Source organism: Microcebus murinus, chromosome 3 (assembly GCF_040939455.1).
Source record: "Microcebus murinus isolate Inina chromosome 3, M.murinus_Inina_mat1.0, whole genome shotgun sequence".
NCBI lineage: Eukaryota > Metazoa > Chordata > Mammalia > Primates > Cheirogaleidae > Microcebus > Microcebus murinus.
The window spans coordinates 76,337,159-76,352,645 of record NC_134106.1 but is presented as its reverse complement, the minus strand read 5'-3'; the positions used below and the strand labels follow the sequence as shown (position 1 = coordinate 76,352,645).

Genomic DNA, 15,487 nt, shown 5'->3' with positions numbered 1-15,487 from the left:
CATTAAAAAAACAGGAAACAACAGGAAACTCAAGAATAATTGCAAGGTTATCCTGAACAATTGATGAAATGGGGTTGTCATGATTTGAGAGATGAAGATATAGGAGAAGCACATTTGCAAGGAAAAGAGGCAAGGTCAAGGCTGACTTGGGACATGCTAGGCTTGAGATGCCTATTAGTCATCCAACTAGGGTAGACAGCTGGATATCTAATCCTGGAATTTAGGGAAAAGTGTTGGGCTAGACATACACATTTGGAAGTCATCGGCATATAGAGGATATTCAAAGCCCTAATACTAGAGGAGATCACTAAATAAATGAGTAGAAAAAGAGAAGAGCAGATTCTGAGACTGGGTCTTAGAACCTTCAAAAGTTTAAAGAGCAGGCCAGGCACAGTGGCTCATGCTTGTAATCCCAGCACTTTGGGAGGCTGAGGCAGGAGGATCGCTTGAGGCCAGGAGTTTGAGGCTGCAGTGAACTCTGATGACATCACTACACTCCAGCCTAGGCAACAGATCAAGACCCAGTCTCAAAAAAAAAAAAAAGGTTTAAAGAGCAGGAAAGAAGGAAGAACCAGCAAAAGAGATGGAGAATGTCCAACCAGTGGAGCAATGAAAAAATCAGGAGAATACAGTATTCTAAAAGCCAGGTGAAGAAAGTATTTCAGAGGAGGAAAATGTGATAAACTATGTCAAATACAACTGACAGGTCAAATTAGATGAGAACTGGCAACTGAACATTGGATTTAGCAATTTAGAGATGACTGGTAATCATGACAAAAGCAGTTTTCCTAGAGTAGCAAGGAAGAAAGCTGAACTGCAATAGATTTGAGGGTGGGAAAACAGAAATTGGAGGCAGCAAATGGAGACAAGGTTTTCAAGGATTTCTACTGAAAAAGAAAGGAGAGAAATGGGAGGGTGAAAATTAAAAAGGAAGTGAGATCAAGAAAGCATTTATTGGCCCGGCCCAGTGGCTCACGCCTGTAATCCTAGCACTCTAGGAGGCCAAGGCGGGCGGATTGCTCAAGGTCAGGAGTTCGAAACCAGCCTGAGCAAGAGCGAGACCCCCGTCTCTACTATAAATAGAAAGAAATTAATTGGCCAACTAATATATATATAGGAAAAATGATCCGGACATGGTGGTGCATGCCTGTAGTCCCAGCTACCCAGGAGGCTGAGGCAGGAGGATCGCTTGAGTCCAGGAGTTTGAGGTTGCTGTGAGCTAGGCTGACACCACGGCATTCACTCTAGCCTGAGCAATAAAGCGAGACTCTGTCTCAAAAAAAAAAAAAAAAAAAAAAAAAGAAAGCATTTATTGGCCATGGAGGCTCACACCTGTAATCCTAGCACTCTGGGAGGCCGAGGTGGGCGGATTGCTCAAGGTCAGGAGTTAGAAACCAGCCTGAGCAAGAGTGAGACCCTGTTTCTACTAAAAATACAAAGAATACAATTAATTGGCCAACTAAAAGTCTATAGAAAAAATTAGCTGGCATGGTGGCACATGCCTGTAGTCCCAGCTACTCAGGAGGCTGAGGCAGGAGGATTGCTTGAGTCCAGGTGTTTGAGGTTGCTGCGAGCTAGTCTGATGCCACAGCACTCTAGCCCGGGCAACAGAGTGAGATTCTGTCTCAAAAAAAAAAAAAAAAAAAAAGAAAGCATTTATTAAGACAGAAAAAAAATTAGGCATGGTAGAAAGAATGAACAAAGAGATTATTTTTGTTTCCTATCACTGCTATAACAAATTATCACAAACCCAGTGGTTTAAAATAACATACATGTATGTATTCTCTAGCAGTTTGGGAGGTCAAAAGTCTAACTTGATGCCAGCAAGGTTATGTGCCCTCTGGAGCCTTTAGAGGAAAACGTTTGCTTGCCTTTTTCAGCTTATAGAGGCTGCCTACATTCCTTGGCTTACGGGTCTCTTCTCTCGCTTCTGTCATCACATCTCCTTCTCTGATTCTGACCCTCCCACCTCCCTCTTTTAAGGGTCACTGTGATTACACTGGGCCCACCCAGATGATCCAGAATAATCTCCCCATCTCAAGATCCTTAACTTAATCACATCTGCAAAGTCCTTTATAGCATGTAAGATAGCACAGTCACAGGAGTCACAGGTTCTGGACATTTTTAGTGAAGGCATTATTCAGCCTACCACAGAGATCACGCAGAAGAAAGGGTAAAAGTTGCTGAACAATGTATTCAAGTACATAAAGGGGCTGGCTTTGTCAAGAGCAGAGAACCCATCCACAGCAACAGTAGAAAAGGCGGAGTACACAGGCACAGATGGAAGCAGGGAAACAGGTGCAATGGTGGATTTACGGATATTCTCTTTTGATTGCTTTTATTTTCTTTGTAAAATACAAAGTAAAAATAAACAATCTCAGCAACTAAGGAGGGGGCAGGGAGAAGGTATTAGAGATTTAAGAAGGGACAATATGAAATAGTCATTTAGGAGAATGAGCCAGGAAATACAGCATGACTGCTGGGCAGCTTCAGGGTGCCCTTAAGACCAGCCTTCCTGGGTGTTTTTCTCTTGCCACCATCAGGTGTGCAGGGGCTGGTGCACAGTGGGAATTAATCAGGGCTGGGATTTTTGTCAAGCAGACATAAGGAACTAGGAGGAAGGCCAACAAGATTAAAAGGGTATATGAAAGAGAATGATTATATTGATCATAGAATGCAAACTAAGAGGGGGAAACTATACTTTCAGGAATCATTTCTATGGTTCATTACTACAGAAGTTTCTCTATTCTGTTTGGAACAGATGCTAAAAAAAAAAAAAAAAAAAAAATAGCCAAATACGCCAGAAGTGACAAAAAAAAAAAAAAATAAAAATAAAGAAGTTTCTCTGAACATGTAGAACATTTTTTAAAAACTTTAAAAAAGCGGGGAGGGGAGGGCAAGGACATGAGAGCCTCAGGTGAGGGATGGTGAAAAGTAGTAGAATATAGGTCTGCTGGGTCAAAAGATTGTCAGAGTCAGGGAAGAAGAGAGAGCGAGTTGGAAAGATATTGGTGGTATTGAGAAGTGAGGTACTTAAAATTGAAATGACAGTGGTACAGCTACACTTAATGACAAGGTCTATGGCAGTGAGTGGCTATGGCCTACTATGGTAGGGCAAGAAACAAGATCACTGGAAGAGAGAGATGAAGGAACTGAGAGATCTCAGGAAAAGTTTCTAGATTTAAGAATCAGAAGGCCTGTCTTCAAAACTCAGCTCTGGCTAGGCCCAGTGGCTAACGCACTTTGGCAGGCCAAAGTGGGAGTATCGTTTGAGGCCATGAGTTTGAGACCAGAAGGGGCAACATGGCGAGACCTTATCTCTATTAAAAAAAAAAAAATTATTTTCTCTTTTGAGACAGGACTTCTCTCTGTCCCCCAGCTAGAGTGCAGTGGTGTCATCATAGCTCACTGCAGCCTCCAACTCCTGGACTCAAGGGATTCTCCTGCCTCAGCCTCCTGAGCTAGGACCACAGGTGCCTGCCACCATGCCAGGTTAATTTTTCTTTTTGTAGACAGGGTCTCACTCTTGCTCAGGAAGATCTTGAGCTCCTAAACTCAAGCAATCCTCCTGCCTTGGCCTCCCAAAGTGCTAGGATTACAGGTGTGAGGCACCATGCCTGGCTATCCACAAAAATTTGTTTAAAATTAGTCAGGTATGGTGATATATGCCTATAGTGCCAGCTACTCAAGAGGCTAAAGCTGGAGGATTGCTTGAGCCCAGGAGTTTGGCTGCAGTGAGCTTAGGTCGTGCCACTGTACTCCCGCCTGGACAACACAGTGAGACCCTGTCTCTTAAAAAAAACAAAACAAAACACCAGCTCCATCACTGGTAAAATTTTAAGCAAGTAAATGCTCTAAACAGTTTCTTCATTCCCCCGAATGGGAATAAGAATATAAACCACAGGCCGGGCACAGTGCTATGGTCACTTTTCAGGCCTCATTTCTCTTGAGATTCAGCATCATTTGAAACAGTTGACAATCCCTCCTTGAAACACTCTTGGCTTTTATGATACCACTCTCTTTTGAGTTTTTCCAGCTTTATCCAACTGTATCCAGCTTCTAATGTTGGTCCTAGGTGAGTACTCTCTACAAGGTTTTCCTAGTGTTCTCATTCGTTTCCATGGTTTTATGATCTATATGATAAACGATGTCCATATTTATTTCTCAGTCCATGGGTCACTTCCCTGAGTGGCCAAACTCTTATCCAAATGATTACTGACCCCTTCACTTGTCTATCAGTAAATCACACTTAACCATGTCCAAATGTAACTCAATTTCCAAATCTCTTACCAAGGAATACCAGGCCTTGCCCTGCCTGTCAGATCTCACTCACTACACTTAGTCACAATGTTTCAGTCAGGTCCTAGCCCAGGCCAAGCTCTTTCTTGCCTCATTTTTCACTTGCTCCTTGTGCCTGAAAACACATTCCACAGTCTCTGTTTAATGACCTTACCTGAATCCCTAAAGAAGCCACCCCCCCCACTCTGCTATTATCCTGTTATTTTATCTGTTATCACAATACTCAACTTCATCTGTTATTTCGTTTGTTTACCGTTTGTCTCCTCAACTCCAAGGTCGAAGAGTACGGAGATCTTATCTGTTTTGTTCTTTATTATATCTCTGCACCTGACAAGAGGGTCTGGCCCAAAGGCGCAATATTTTTGAATGTAAAAATAAATGCATGCATACTAATCGTATATCGGTAACCACAACCGTTCCACGCCCCTGAAACTAACGTCTATTCCAGGAAAACCACCTTTTTAGTGAAGAGACACCAAACATGGTGTAGGAGCCCTCAGTAGAAGCGACCCCATTGCCCGCCCAGAGACCGAGGAGTGGCGCCAGCCCCGCGAGCGCACCAGACGCCGGCCTAAGCCGCGTCCTGATTGGTCGAGCGCCCCAAGCTCTGCCCGCCCCGCCTGTCCGCCCCTCAGGCCCTCCCCTCCCCCCACACCTGTCCCTGGTCTCAGCTGGCGGGCCAAGAACCAGGCTGAGCAGATCCGCTCTCCCCGCTCAGGCCTGCCCGCCGGCCCGGCCCGCTCGAAGCACTGCTTTCCTCTGGACCCTTCCAGCTGTGCCTCCCGCTGGCCCAGCCTCACCTGGGCAGGGAGGCCCCATCTTGCCTTCAGTGTCTCCGAATCTGGTTTTAAACCGCGCGCGCCAAGACGCCCGAGTGCCCTAACGGCCGCGTGACGTCACCGGAGGGCGGTGCCAGCAGCGCGCCTGCGCGGACCACCTCGCGCCTCAGAAAAGAGCGCCCGCGGACCGCGCGGAAGTGAGAGGTCTGTGGGTGGAGGGCCACTGACCCGTTGCATGAAAACCCTCTCGTTCCAAGCCCTAGGCGCAGAATTGGGCCCTGGGGGCTTAGCATCGAGCAGAGAGGGCAGGGGCCCTTCTTTCGTGTAATTTACTCTCTAATGGGGATGCAGGTGACCGAGAAAACTATGTTCCTTTCTCCTGGAGTCTGCTGTGAAGGCAGCAAAACGCTAAAAACGTGGGAGGGGTGTGGGTTGGAGGCGAGAGAACGCCGACACGGGAATGAGAAGCGTTCCAGGCGGGGAAGACGGGTGCAAAATGCTGTATGTACTTTTTTTTTTAATGAAGGCCATCGTTTTTATTCAGATTTTTGTGAAAAGTTTCCTAGAAACCACACCCCCCTTCCCAAAAAAGGTCGTAAGAGTTAGAAGTGTAAAATGCTGCCTGTCCATCCAGCTTTATCTGACTCAAAGTTGAATTATGGGAAGAAAGGCCAGGGCAATTCTCTCAAATATTCCCTAGCACATCCTATAATTTCTTATAAGTCACACATCTGACCTCTTTTATAGAATTTGTCCTCGAAGGTGCTATTGGCAGTCAGGTGAAACAATCTTGACATAGAGACTCTTGCCCTCTTTGTAGGACTGTTTAGCATCCCTGACACCTTTGCCCACAAAATGCCATCAGTGCCCCTCAGTTATTTTGGCAACCATAAAGTACTGCCCTTTGTCGAAACCACTTTTAAAACCTATTAAATAAACAAAAACACCAAAAAGATACCACTAGGTTTATACTTTGGAAAAAGGAGAGCTTTATTTCTGTCAAAGTTTCTCAGCTTGCAGTGGCCATTCTGGCAAGCTGGGAAACACTGTCCCAGCCACAAGCCAGGAACACCCATTTCAAGGAAGAGTTAAAAGGGAACAAGATTTTATGCTAAGCAGGGTGGCTAAATAAACATATTTAACAAGCTATAGGAGTCATGAATATTTATGAAGAGAAAACACATGTGTACTTGTGCTTTACACTTCCCATCCAGTCATGGCTGGCAACTCAGTGTTAAGGTTTTTTTCTGGGGTCCCCTTGGCTAAGAGGGGTCTATTAAGCTGGAAGGGGTGTGGGGAGGTGTTTAGGGTTTGATTTTTAGGTCACAAACCTATTTGTTGTTCGTATGAACTTGTTATGCCAGTGACCACCTTCAAATCTTTAGTGTAAGGCAATGTGGGATAGAGGAAAGAAAAGGAGTTTATAGTGTTCTTCATCTCAGCAGATGATACCACCAGCTACCCAAGAACCCAAATCAGCACTAGGAGTCATCCTGGATAGCTCTCTCCTCCCCTCTCTCCACACACAATCCAGTATCAACTTTTTACCTCCTAAAAATCTCTTCAGTCTTGTCTCCTTTTCATCCACATTACCTTCCCACTGGCCTGCTCTGACCCCTGTCTCATTGTGTCCAGAGTGGTGTTTGCCAAGTACAAATCTGAGCTGTCAGGCCAGGTGTGGTGGCTCACACCTGTAATCCTAGCACTCTGGGAGGCCGAGGCAGGCAGATCACTCAAGGTCAGAAGTTTGAAACCAGCCTGAGCAAGAGCGAGACCCCATCTCTACTAAAAAAAAAAAAAAAAAGAAATTAGTTAGCCAACAAAAAAATATAGAGGGAAGCAAATCTGAGCTTTCATTCCCACTTGTCCCCAACCATTTTTCTCCTGGAAGTCTAAAACCCTTCAAAGGTTCCACTGAGAAGTTCTAAAGGTCCTGTAAGGTCCTGCGGAGTCTGCTTGCACCCCCCGACCACCGACTCCCCTGCAGCCTCTCTAGCCTCATTTTGAACCTTGCCTCCCCTTGCTCTCTACCCTCCAGCCACTTGGGCCTTCTTTCAGACCCCTCACCAGGCCTGCTCCCACCCCAGGGCCTTTGCACATGCCCATGCTCACTCCTCCACCTAGGATCCTCTTCCCCATTGTTACTCCCTTAGCTCCAGTCAGGCTTCAGCTCCCCTACCCTCAGGGAGACCTTCCCTGATAAGTGCACAAGTCTCCTTATTGGAGGCTTTGGTTGCAGTTTTACATGCACTGGGGTGACTGTTTCATGTCTGTTTCCTCCATGAGGATGAAGTTGTGTCTGCTCAGGATTCTTTTCCCAATGCCTGACAGGCCCTGGACATAGCAAGTAAATACTTAAATATGTACTGAATGAGTACAGTTGGAAGGCAAGTTTAAATCCTGGGTTGGGCTTAATGTTTCTGGGTCTCATTTTCTTCCCCATCTATCTCATTTATGGGAGGATGACAATACCCACTTCACTATTATGAAGAATTGGGTAAGATTAAACTCCCTGTGAGCACGTGGGCACAGTATACACTAGGGTCCTGTCATCTCCCTCACTTGTTCTCAGCTGAGTGCATTTGAGGAGAAGAGTGGGAATAAGTGTGATCCTCTGGATTCCTTGTGTGTGCTAACAGCAGCAAGGGTTGGAAGGGTGGTAGATGGCACTGAATTGGGAGCCTCTGAAGAACTAGCTTGGAACCCTGGCAAAGGAAGGCTACTAGGTGACCCACTAGGTGAGGCCTGAGGCTGTTCTGTGGGGGTAATGGAGCCACCTAAGCTGACTGCTTAGAGCTTCCTCCATCCCCATTGTCTCTGTGGGCCAGACCTTCCTAGTGGCCCAGTATGGACAGGTCTTTCACTTCCTGCCCTGAATGTCATCTTAGTTTTGGGGGTTAGGTCTACAGAGGGTGCCCAAAGAGTGAATGATTCCTCAGTGGTATCAATGATATGCAAACTCAATTCCTCTGTTTGTACAAATGTAAAGTAGTGGGGCCCCTCCCCAACTCCCAGGCTGCCAGAAAAGCACTACTTGGAGTTAACTGGAGTCACACTCACAGGGATTCTAATTCCCAAAAATAAGTGAGAAACAGCCTTAGTTTACATGAGGAACAGTAGTATTATTCATTGGCTACCTGAACAAGCAATCTATGGGCTGTAAATTTGCCGTGACCTTCCAACCTACAGCTAGCTTATGTCATAATGCAGTTCTTGATATAAACCATCAAGTCACTGGGATTCAATAGGCACATAGTTGAAACAGCTTTGCATTCGATTTGGCCCCTACACAAATGCCTTTAGTTTTTGTATGTGATAGGAAATTCCTGACCTCCTAAAGACTGGGCTAAGAACCAATTTCTGTCTTCTAGAATTTCCAAACAATAACATCCCCCACCCTTTAAAATTAATATAGTGCTTTTGCTTTTCAAAGCACTTTAACTCTTACATCTTGTTTTATTCCAAAGACCATACTGAAAGGTTGCTAGGGTGGGTACTTTCCTCTAGGATCTGTCACTTACTAGCTCTGTGACCTTGGGGAAGTGGTATATTCTTTCTGTGCCTCAATATCCTCATATGTAAAATGGAGGGGATAAAGGACCTGCTTCATGGGGTTATAGTGTGAGGATTAAGTGAATTACCAGATGTAAAGCAGTCAGAATGGTGCCTGGACCACTGGCAATGCTCGGTGAACACTAAGTATTCCCATTACTATAACTGCTGTTGTATCCTGGGGGCTAGCCAGCTTTTGTTTTAGAATAAAGCTTAGTTTCCTATCTGGAGAGGTTTCCCTTTAATAGTAAAAATAATTCCCAGAGCACTACAGGTCTGTTCTTTCCATTACTACTTGGGTTTTTTTCCCTATGCTCTTTTTTGTACCCACTGCCCCACCCAAGCTTTGCTGACTGTTCCCTTTGTAATCTTCTGCCCACTCATAACTTCACATTTTCTTTCTTATCTCCTATTAGACTAGAAACAATCATGCATTCTAGAAATCATATCACCTTTCAACTGGAACAGACTTCTAGAGTTTATTCATGTTGTTTGTAGTCACAAAGATCTTTTAATTTGGCTGATATTTTGGTTTTGGTTTGGGCACCATGAAAATTAATAACCTAGGTGTTCCTTAATATCCTGAATTATTCTTTCCTGGCTACTGGCCATGCCACTGGGAAACCACAAGACAGACTGGTTCAAGGTGTATTGAGAAATACCAGGAAGTATTGGATGGAGCTACCCCAGGGTAACATGAACTTCTTGGGAACAGGCATGTGAGAATGTTGATCTGTTGAGTGTGTTATTGCACAGATTCCAATGTATACAGAAAATAGCCTCCTTTATTGAATTGTAACTGAAACACCAGCAAATGATTTTCTAAACAAGAAGTATATGGATGTTTTTAAAACACCAAAATCCCACTAGTACATACAGAGCTAACCATCAATTGCATCTTACCTTGAAAGTAGTACCTGATGGATGCCAGTAGGCGACAGGGGAACACAGTAGCTATTATGCAGCAGTAGCCCCCAATATTGCCTGGCATCAGCTTCTGGGGCACTTTTAATTTATATTTGCTTTGTGTGTTTGTGTGGGGGCGAGTAGGCTGTGGATTCTACAACCGAAGCCCTTAAAGGCCAGCCATCTGATCCCCTTTGAGGTCAAGTTAAATGGGGACAGACTTTCCTCCCCAGTAGATCTTCCTGGCAGTGCTAGGTAGAACAGCATTGGTATTTCCAAAACAACCACACCCATAACTATGGTTGCATTTCTTAACACTCCTCCTCAGCATGCCCAAGGTTTTGAAAGAAAAGAAAAATACGCTAATCATAGTTCTAGAAGCACAATTTTGTTAGATTTGGACTGCTTCATAATCCCTTCCTGTCCAACCCTGGCATTGGGCCTGGATTGTGATGACCCCTCTTTTCAAAACTGCAAACATAGTTCAAATAATCCCTTTGTCATCTTTGAAAAGAGAATACAAAGGCATGACCAGACTGAGAAAAAGCACAGCTACACATGGTAGCTAAACATTCTTTCCATTTAACAAACAAGTGGCTCCTCCTGAGAAACAAAGTAATTGTTGATCTCAGAACCCTCAAAAGCAATGTCCTTTTAAAAATAATGTTTCCATGCACTAAAAAGTTCATTATATGTTGGCTATTTCATTAATTATATAAACACATTATCTCAATTATGAGATGGGTCTCTACTGACTTACAATTTGTTTATGAATCAAGGCTTATTATTTAGGTAATACTGGAGTTTTTTCAGATGTATAAAAACAGCTATATTGCCATATGAAAATGGGCTAAAATTGTAGCCTTAGCTACTGGAGAGGCTGAGGCAGGAGGATCACTTGAGCCCAGGAGTTTGAGCCTATAGTTAGCTATGATGATGCCACTGCATTCTATTGAGGGCAACAGAGAAAGACCCTGTCTCACAAAAAAAAAAAAAAAAAAAAAAAAGACTAAATTAAGAAAATGGAAAATAAACATCTTGATTATATTTTCAAAATAGAGATAATTAAAATTAGAACCTAAAATATGAGAAGTTGCCCATCACTGTACTTGGAATAAAGTGGAATGCCATCAGCTTGGATGGGAATTAACCTAACAGTTCAGAGTAAACCAATTCACAAGGAACATGTTGAGTCATTCACAAAAAGGAATAAGCTGGAATGGAGGTATTCTCCGGTTCTCTTTTGCTTCCAGTGCTAACAGAAAAATATTAACTTCACAGGCCCCCTCTGGGTTTCAACTCCTTAGCAGCAAGATCCGACCATATTATCTGTTTCCCTGGACTTTCTTTGAGTCAAGATGAAAGTCAAAAGAAGAAAGCCTTAGAGGACTCACCCTACATTAGGCCCTGCAGGCTGCATCCATCCTCACGACCATTTCACACACTCCTTGAAGTGTCTTAATCTATCATAGCCCCTACCAGCAAGGTGAAGGTCACATACACTGCTGATATATCTGAAAAATAAACTCCTTTGCAGCCTGAGGAATCAGAAATACCTGCTCCCGTTTTTCTTTTCTTTTTTTTTAATGTCCTTTACATTAAGGTGCCGCACCCAGTGAGGCACAGGGCAGAGTTTTTACCTGGGTCAGAAGGTTATGAAACTCTTCCACTGCCTGTGAATGTGCCATTGGGTTTAGCACCAGGTGTTGGAAGAGATTGACAGGCTCAGCATTCCGAAATGCCTTAGGGATCGGGATGGTCAGGGGCAGAAAAGCGTTACCAATGAGGAAATGATGGAGGGTTCTCTGCTGGAGGCCACGGCCCAAGAACCAGAGAATGTCCTGGAGCCGCTGAGAGAGCATGTTGTGCTGCCAGTCTGTTAGGGGCAGCCGTAGCAACAGGTGCATGAGGGCCGTTTTGAAGTGGTAAGAGGTGAGGATGGGGCGGGATGCCCCGTGGGGTAAGCTCTGATGGTCCCGAAGACTTACAATGATCTGGAGGCACTTTAGGTGACAGGTGTTCTCAGGGGCAAAACGCCCTACCATCTTCAGGAACAAGTGTTCACAGGCTGCAAAGGACTCAGGCCAATCTATACTGGTGAGCTGTTCCTGGTCAGGAGCCTGACTCAACAGGTAGACCAAGGTATCTTCCCGTTGCACCCCCAGGACCAAGTGGATTAAAAGAAAGCGGCCTGAGCGATAGTCCAGCCTGAGCTTGCAGGAGGTGGTAGATGGTGGGAGACTGAGTTTAAAGTCATATTTATGGGCCACAAGGGCCCAGGCATTGCCCACCATTGTCCGGAACCACTGCATGGTCTTGCACACATCCAGGTGGAGGCCAGTGCAGAGAGCTGCCTTGATGGAGCTGCTACACTTCCCTAAGACCCCCGACTGGTCCCTGTGGTGGTGCACCAGGCATAGCACATCCCCTAGGAGTTTCTCACGCCTGCACATGCATTCCGACTCCACCAGCACATGGCCACATCGGCGGCCTAGGGACATATCCCTCATCTCCAGGACAAACATAGTGCCCTGAGGAGGGACAATGGGCACCAGGATATCAAATTTCTGAGTCTCGTGGAGGGTTCCCCATTTCTCAAAAGCAGCCCCGATGCCCAAGCAGTCCTCCAACTGTGGATGAGCCTCCCGGCGGCTGAGCACCCGACAGGCCTCGATGAGATCGTCCACAAAGCTCTCCACAAACTCACAGGTGCTAGGCAGGTCACGGATGGCATTTTGGATATAATGTTTGTAAAAGGAGTCCAGGGCCTCCCAGGTGGGGAAATCAGCGAGCCAGTTGTAAGAGGTGATGGGCACAACACGAACTTCCTCCTCCTCCTCACTGCTGGAATCAAAGGCCGGCTCTTGCTGCATATTCTGTCGTAGGAGCTCAAAGATGAGAAAAACGCAAATGAGGCCAGCGTGCCACAGGTTTCCCAGCATCCAGCCCAAAGGCCCCTCCTGGCCGTCAGCCTGGAATGGCCACCCCATGTCTTTCTTCCCCAGCACTAACTGGTCATCGGATGTGTCTCCTTTCCAGAAGTTCTCTGCCTTCTGCCTCTGCTCAGCTGCTCGCCTTCTCTCTTCAAACTCTCTGTCTAACTGGCGCATCTCCTCACTCATTCGCTTCTCCAGCTGCCGACTTCTGGCTAGTGTGTCCAGGTCCATCCGGTCACTGACCATCAAGGGGTGGTGAACAACATACATTACTGCCAAGAACAGCAGGCTTATCACAGCCATGGAGGCCTCTGCATCTGGAGAAGTAGGAGGGTGGGAGTCAGTGGTGGTCTTCCAGACTCCTCTGCTCTCCAGTGCATATTCCCCAGAGCCCTGATACCCCAAATCCTGGACGTCAACTACTCAGAAGGAACAGAAAGCTCACAGAGCTGGGCTTGGACAGAGCAAGAGTAGTCTACCTGGGGGTGGTTTGGGAGAAACTGTGCCACTCAGGTTCTCTACTGTTTTCCTTCCACATGGTGTGGGTGGTATTTAGGCTTCCAGAGTGTGGAATGGGGCTGTTTTTATGCCTGTTTAGGATGGGGAGGGGGACCCTTGCAGTAGGGTGGCCTCACCCGACTCATCAGTCCACCATGGGCACCAGATATGCCCCGCTGATTTCAGAGGGTCCCTTCCACAGGCAGAAAGCACTGAGTCTCCCTGGGCAGCACCTTTTCTCTCTCCAGGCAGCCAGCCCCAGGCCCCAGCTGTAGCATCCCACTTCCTCTGTGACTTCACAATCTTCATTCTGTTCACCTAGTGTCATCAGACCACCCAGCCTCTGCCCAGTGGGCGCCAGGGTGGCAGAGTGCTGCCATTTGCTTGCTACCGTGCCTTTTGAGGTCCTAAGGGAGCTGCTGGATGGCCTATGGGTGGGCAGGCTAGTCCACTTCTCAGCCCAGAAAACTGCCTGCAGAACCAGGTGCCCAAGGCCCATGTGGCGGTGGTCTGTTCCTCTGCCTTCCAACCCACCACTGAAGCCTGAAGCTTCTGGCATTCCCCCCAATAACTTACAAGCTACTGCGCTTACCAAGATTCATGAAGGACTGTACCTGCGGTGTGGACGCTGAAGCCAGGTGGGCGGCTCTCCTCTCCTTCCTTTGGAACTTGGCGTTGCCTAGTCTCGCGGCTCTCTTCGGGAGCCCTGCTAAAATTGACAAGGTACCTGGGAGCTTCGGCTGAAAGCAGAATCTCCCCCATCCCATTCATAACTTTCCCAAATTCCACGCCCAGAGATTTGTACTTTCACCCACCTATCCATATCAAACCAAGGACCCGTCCTGCCTCAGGGTTTCCCCCGGGACCAGGGCCAGGTTACTTACCATCTGTGTTAGCAGGAACACGGTCTTAAAGAGACAGCGCGCCCTGACCATCCCTGCCTTCTTCCCCGCCGGGTGGGATCTCCGGATTCATCGCTGGGGCCGCACTTGGGAGTGGCCCCGCTCGCCTCTCGGGGATATAGACCATGTATGTCCGAGCGTTTGAACGTCCGTGCTCCGTGGGCCCCTGCGCGCTCCGCCATGCGGTGCGCGGCTGCTAGGGCGCCAGCCCGCAGCTGCAGCTCCAGCCGTCCGGGCTCCTCCCCGCCCCGCCGCGCCCTGCCCCGCCCCGCGGGTACAAGCTCCTCCCCGCCCACACCCTGGAGGCCCGGTGTGCTAGAGGTGCGCCTCTCGACCCGGTGACCCTTCCCGCACACACGTCCTGTGTCCGCAGCCGCGGCTCCCGGGAGTTTGCTGGGAGAGTGGAGGGGCGGGCACACTCTCGCAGCTGCTCGGCTTCCCTGGGGTGGCAAAAGGGGGCTCTGCACTGCCTGCTATCAGCTTCACTCAGCTCAGTTCCGCAGAGAATGTACCTTCAGGGAATTTAGGTGTGAGGATGATGGTGGCAACAATAGGAATTGACCATTCTCACTTCTGGCTGGCCCTGAGCAAAATGGTACAGAGATGAGATGTGTTTCCAGCACCTTTAATGTGCCTCACTCCCAGCCCACCCCCAGATTCAGCTGTCTTTCCTCAACCCCTTTCTCCTATCAAAGTGACTCTCATGAAAGGACTAGACAGCACCCAAAGACCTGGCCTGGGGCCTTGCTTGCTATTCTCTAGCCATGTGGGAGTAAGAATCCTCAGCCTACAGGGCAGCTCTGCTGATGATACGTGTGTATGAAGGAGAACTATATAACAAAGTGTGGAGGCTGGACAAGCCTTATCACACATTAAGAAATACTAACAGAATAGATCTCCTGAAATGGATCTTCAGAGTATCAGAGAGCCCTCTGTCTTCCTGTCCTGTGTCAGCTATCCAAGGAGAAAAAGGAAGTGATGACCACTTGATGCCAACTAAAATCCCACTGCTGAAGGACAAATCAAGTTTCACGTCTTATTTAGTAGCAATGCAGAAGGAGCCCACACACAGCTTGGACAGTAATTTCAAAAATACTGATTTCTTCAAGGCAGGAGGATTGCTTGAGCTCAGGGATTCAAGACCAGCCTGAAAAAAGTGAGACTCTGTCTCAAGAAAAATTAAAAAAAAAAAAAGACCAGCCTGAGCAAGAGGGAGACCCCATCTCTAAAAATATAGAATAACAAAATTAGCTGGGCAACTAAAAATAGAAAAAACTTAGCCAGGCATGGTGGTGCGCTTGGGAGACTGAGGCAGGAGGATTGCCTGAGCCCTGGAGTTTGAGGTTGCTGTGAGCTAGGGTGACACCACTGCACTGTAGTCCAGGCAACACAGCAAGACTCTGTCTCACAAAAAGAAAGAAAAAGAAGAAAGAAAGAAAGAAAGAAAGAAAGAAAGAAAGAAAGAAAGAAAGAAAGAAAGAAAGAAAGAAAGAAAGAAAGAAAGAAAGAAAGAAAGAAAGAAGAAAGAAAGAAAGAAAGAAAGAGAAAGAAAGAAGAAAGAAAGAAAGGAAGAAAGAAAGAAAGAAAGAAAGAAAGAAAGAAAGAAAGAAAGAAA

The 15,487-nt window shown here is 46.7% G+C and overlaps 2 protein-coding genes across 6 annotated transcripts in view; both read right to left on the bottom strand.

Annotated features, from left to right (window-relative positions):
• The window catches only part of NCAPH (non-SMC condensin I complex subunit H), a 42,187-nt gene extending 36,986 nt beyond the window's left edge, over window positions 1–5,201 (bottom strand). For both annotated transcript variants that reach the window (XM_012786905.3, XM_076000994.1), the window contains exon 1: window positions 5,100–5,201. In XM_012786905.3, the coding sequence (XP_012642359.1) occupies window positions 5,100–5,118 (19 nt within the window). In that variant the 5' untranslated portion in view covers window positions 5,119–5,201. The remainder of the gene's footprint in view (window positions 1–5,099) is intronic.
• Window positions 5,202–9,397: 4,196 nt separating this feature from the next.
• ITPRIPL1 (ITPRIP like 1) lies at window positions 9,398–14,117 on the bottom strand. 4 transcript variants are annotated; one of them, XM_012786896.3, is made up of 3 exons: window positions 13,855–14,117; window positions 13,563–13,679; window positions 9,398–12,789 (listed from the first exon to the last, which is right to left on the bottom strand). In XM_012786896.3, the coding sequence occupies exons 2-3, from the start codon at window positions 13,570–13,572 to the stop codon at window positions 11,135–11,137; spliced, it is 1,665 nt and encodes a 554-aa protein (XP_012642350.2). In that variant the 5' UTR covers window positions 13,573–13,679; window positions 13,855–14,117; the 3' UTR covers window positions 9,398–11,134. The 4 variants fall into 4 exon arrangements, with proteins under 4 accessions (XP_012642350.2, XP_012642349.3, XP_075857108.1 ...); XM_012786895.3 differs by having other exon boundaries at window positions 13,585–13,679; window positions 13,855–14,116; XM_076000993.1 differs by lacking the exon at window positions 13,855–14,117 and adding an exon at window positions 13,786–13,802 and having other exon boundaries at window positions 13,585–13,679.
• Window positions 14,118–15,487: the final 1,370 nt, after the last annotated feature.

Excerpts from the sequence above, each read along its gene's own strand:
- ITPRIPL1 (XM_076000993.1), bottom strand. Across the intron at positions 12,790-13,584 it reads CTTCAGCGTCCACACCGCAG|ATGCAGAGGCCTCCATGGCT; the intron begins GTACAGTCCTTC and ends CTACTTCTCCAG.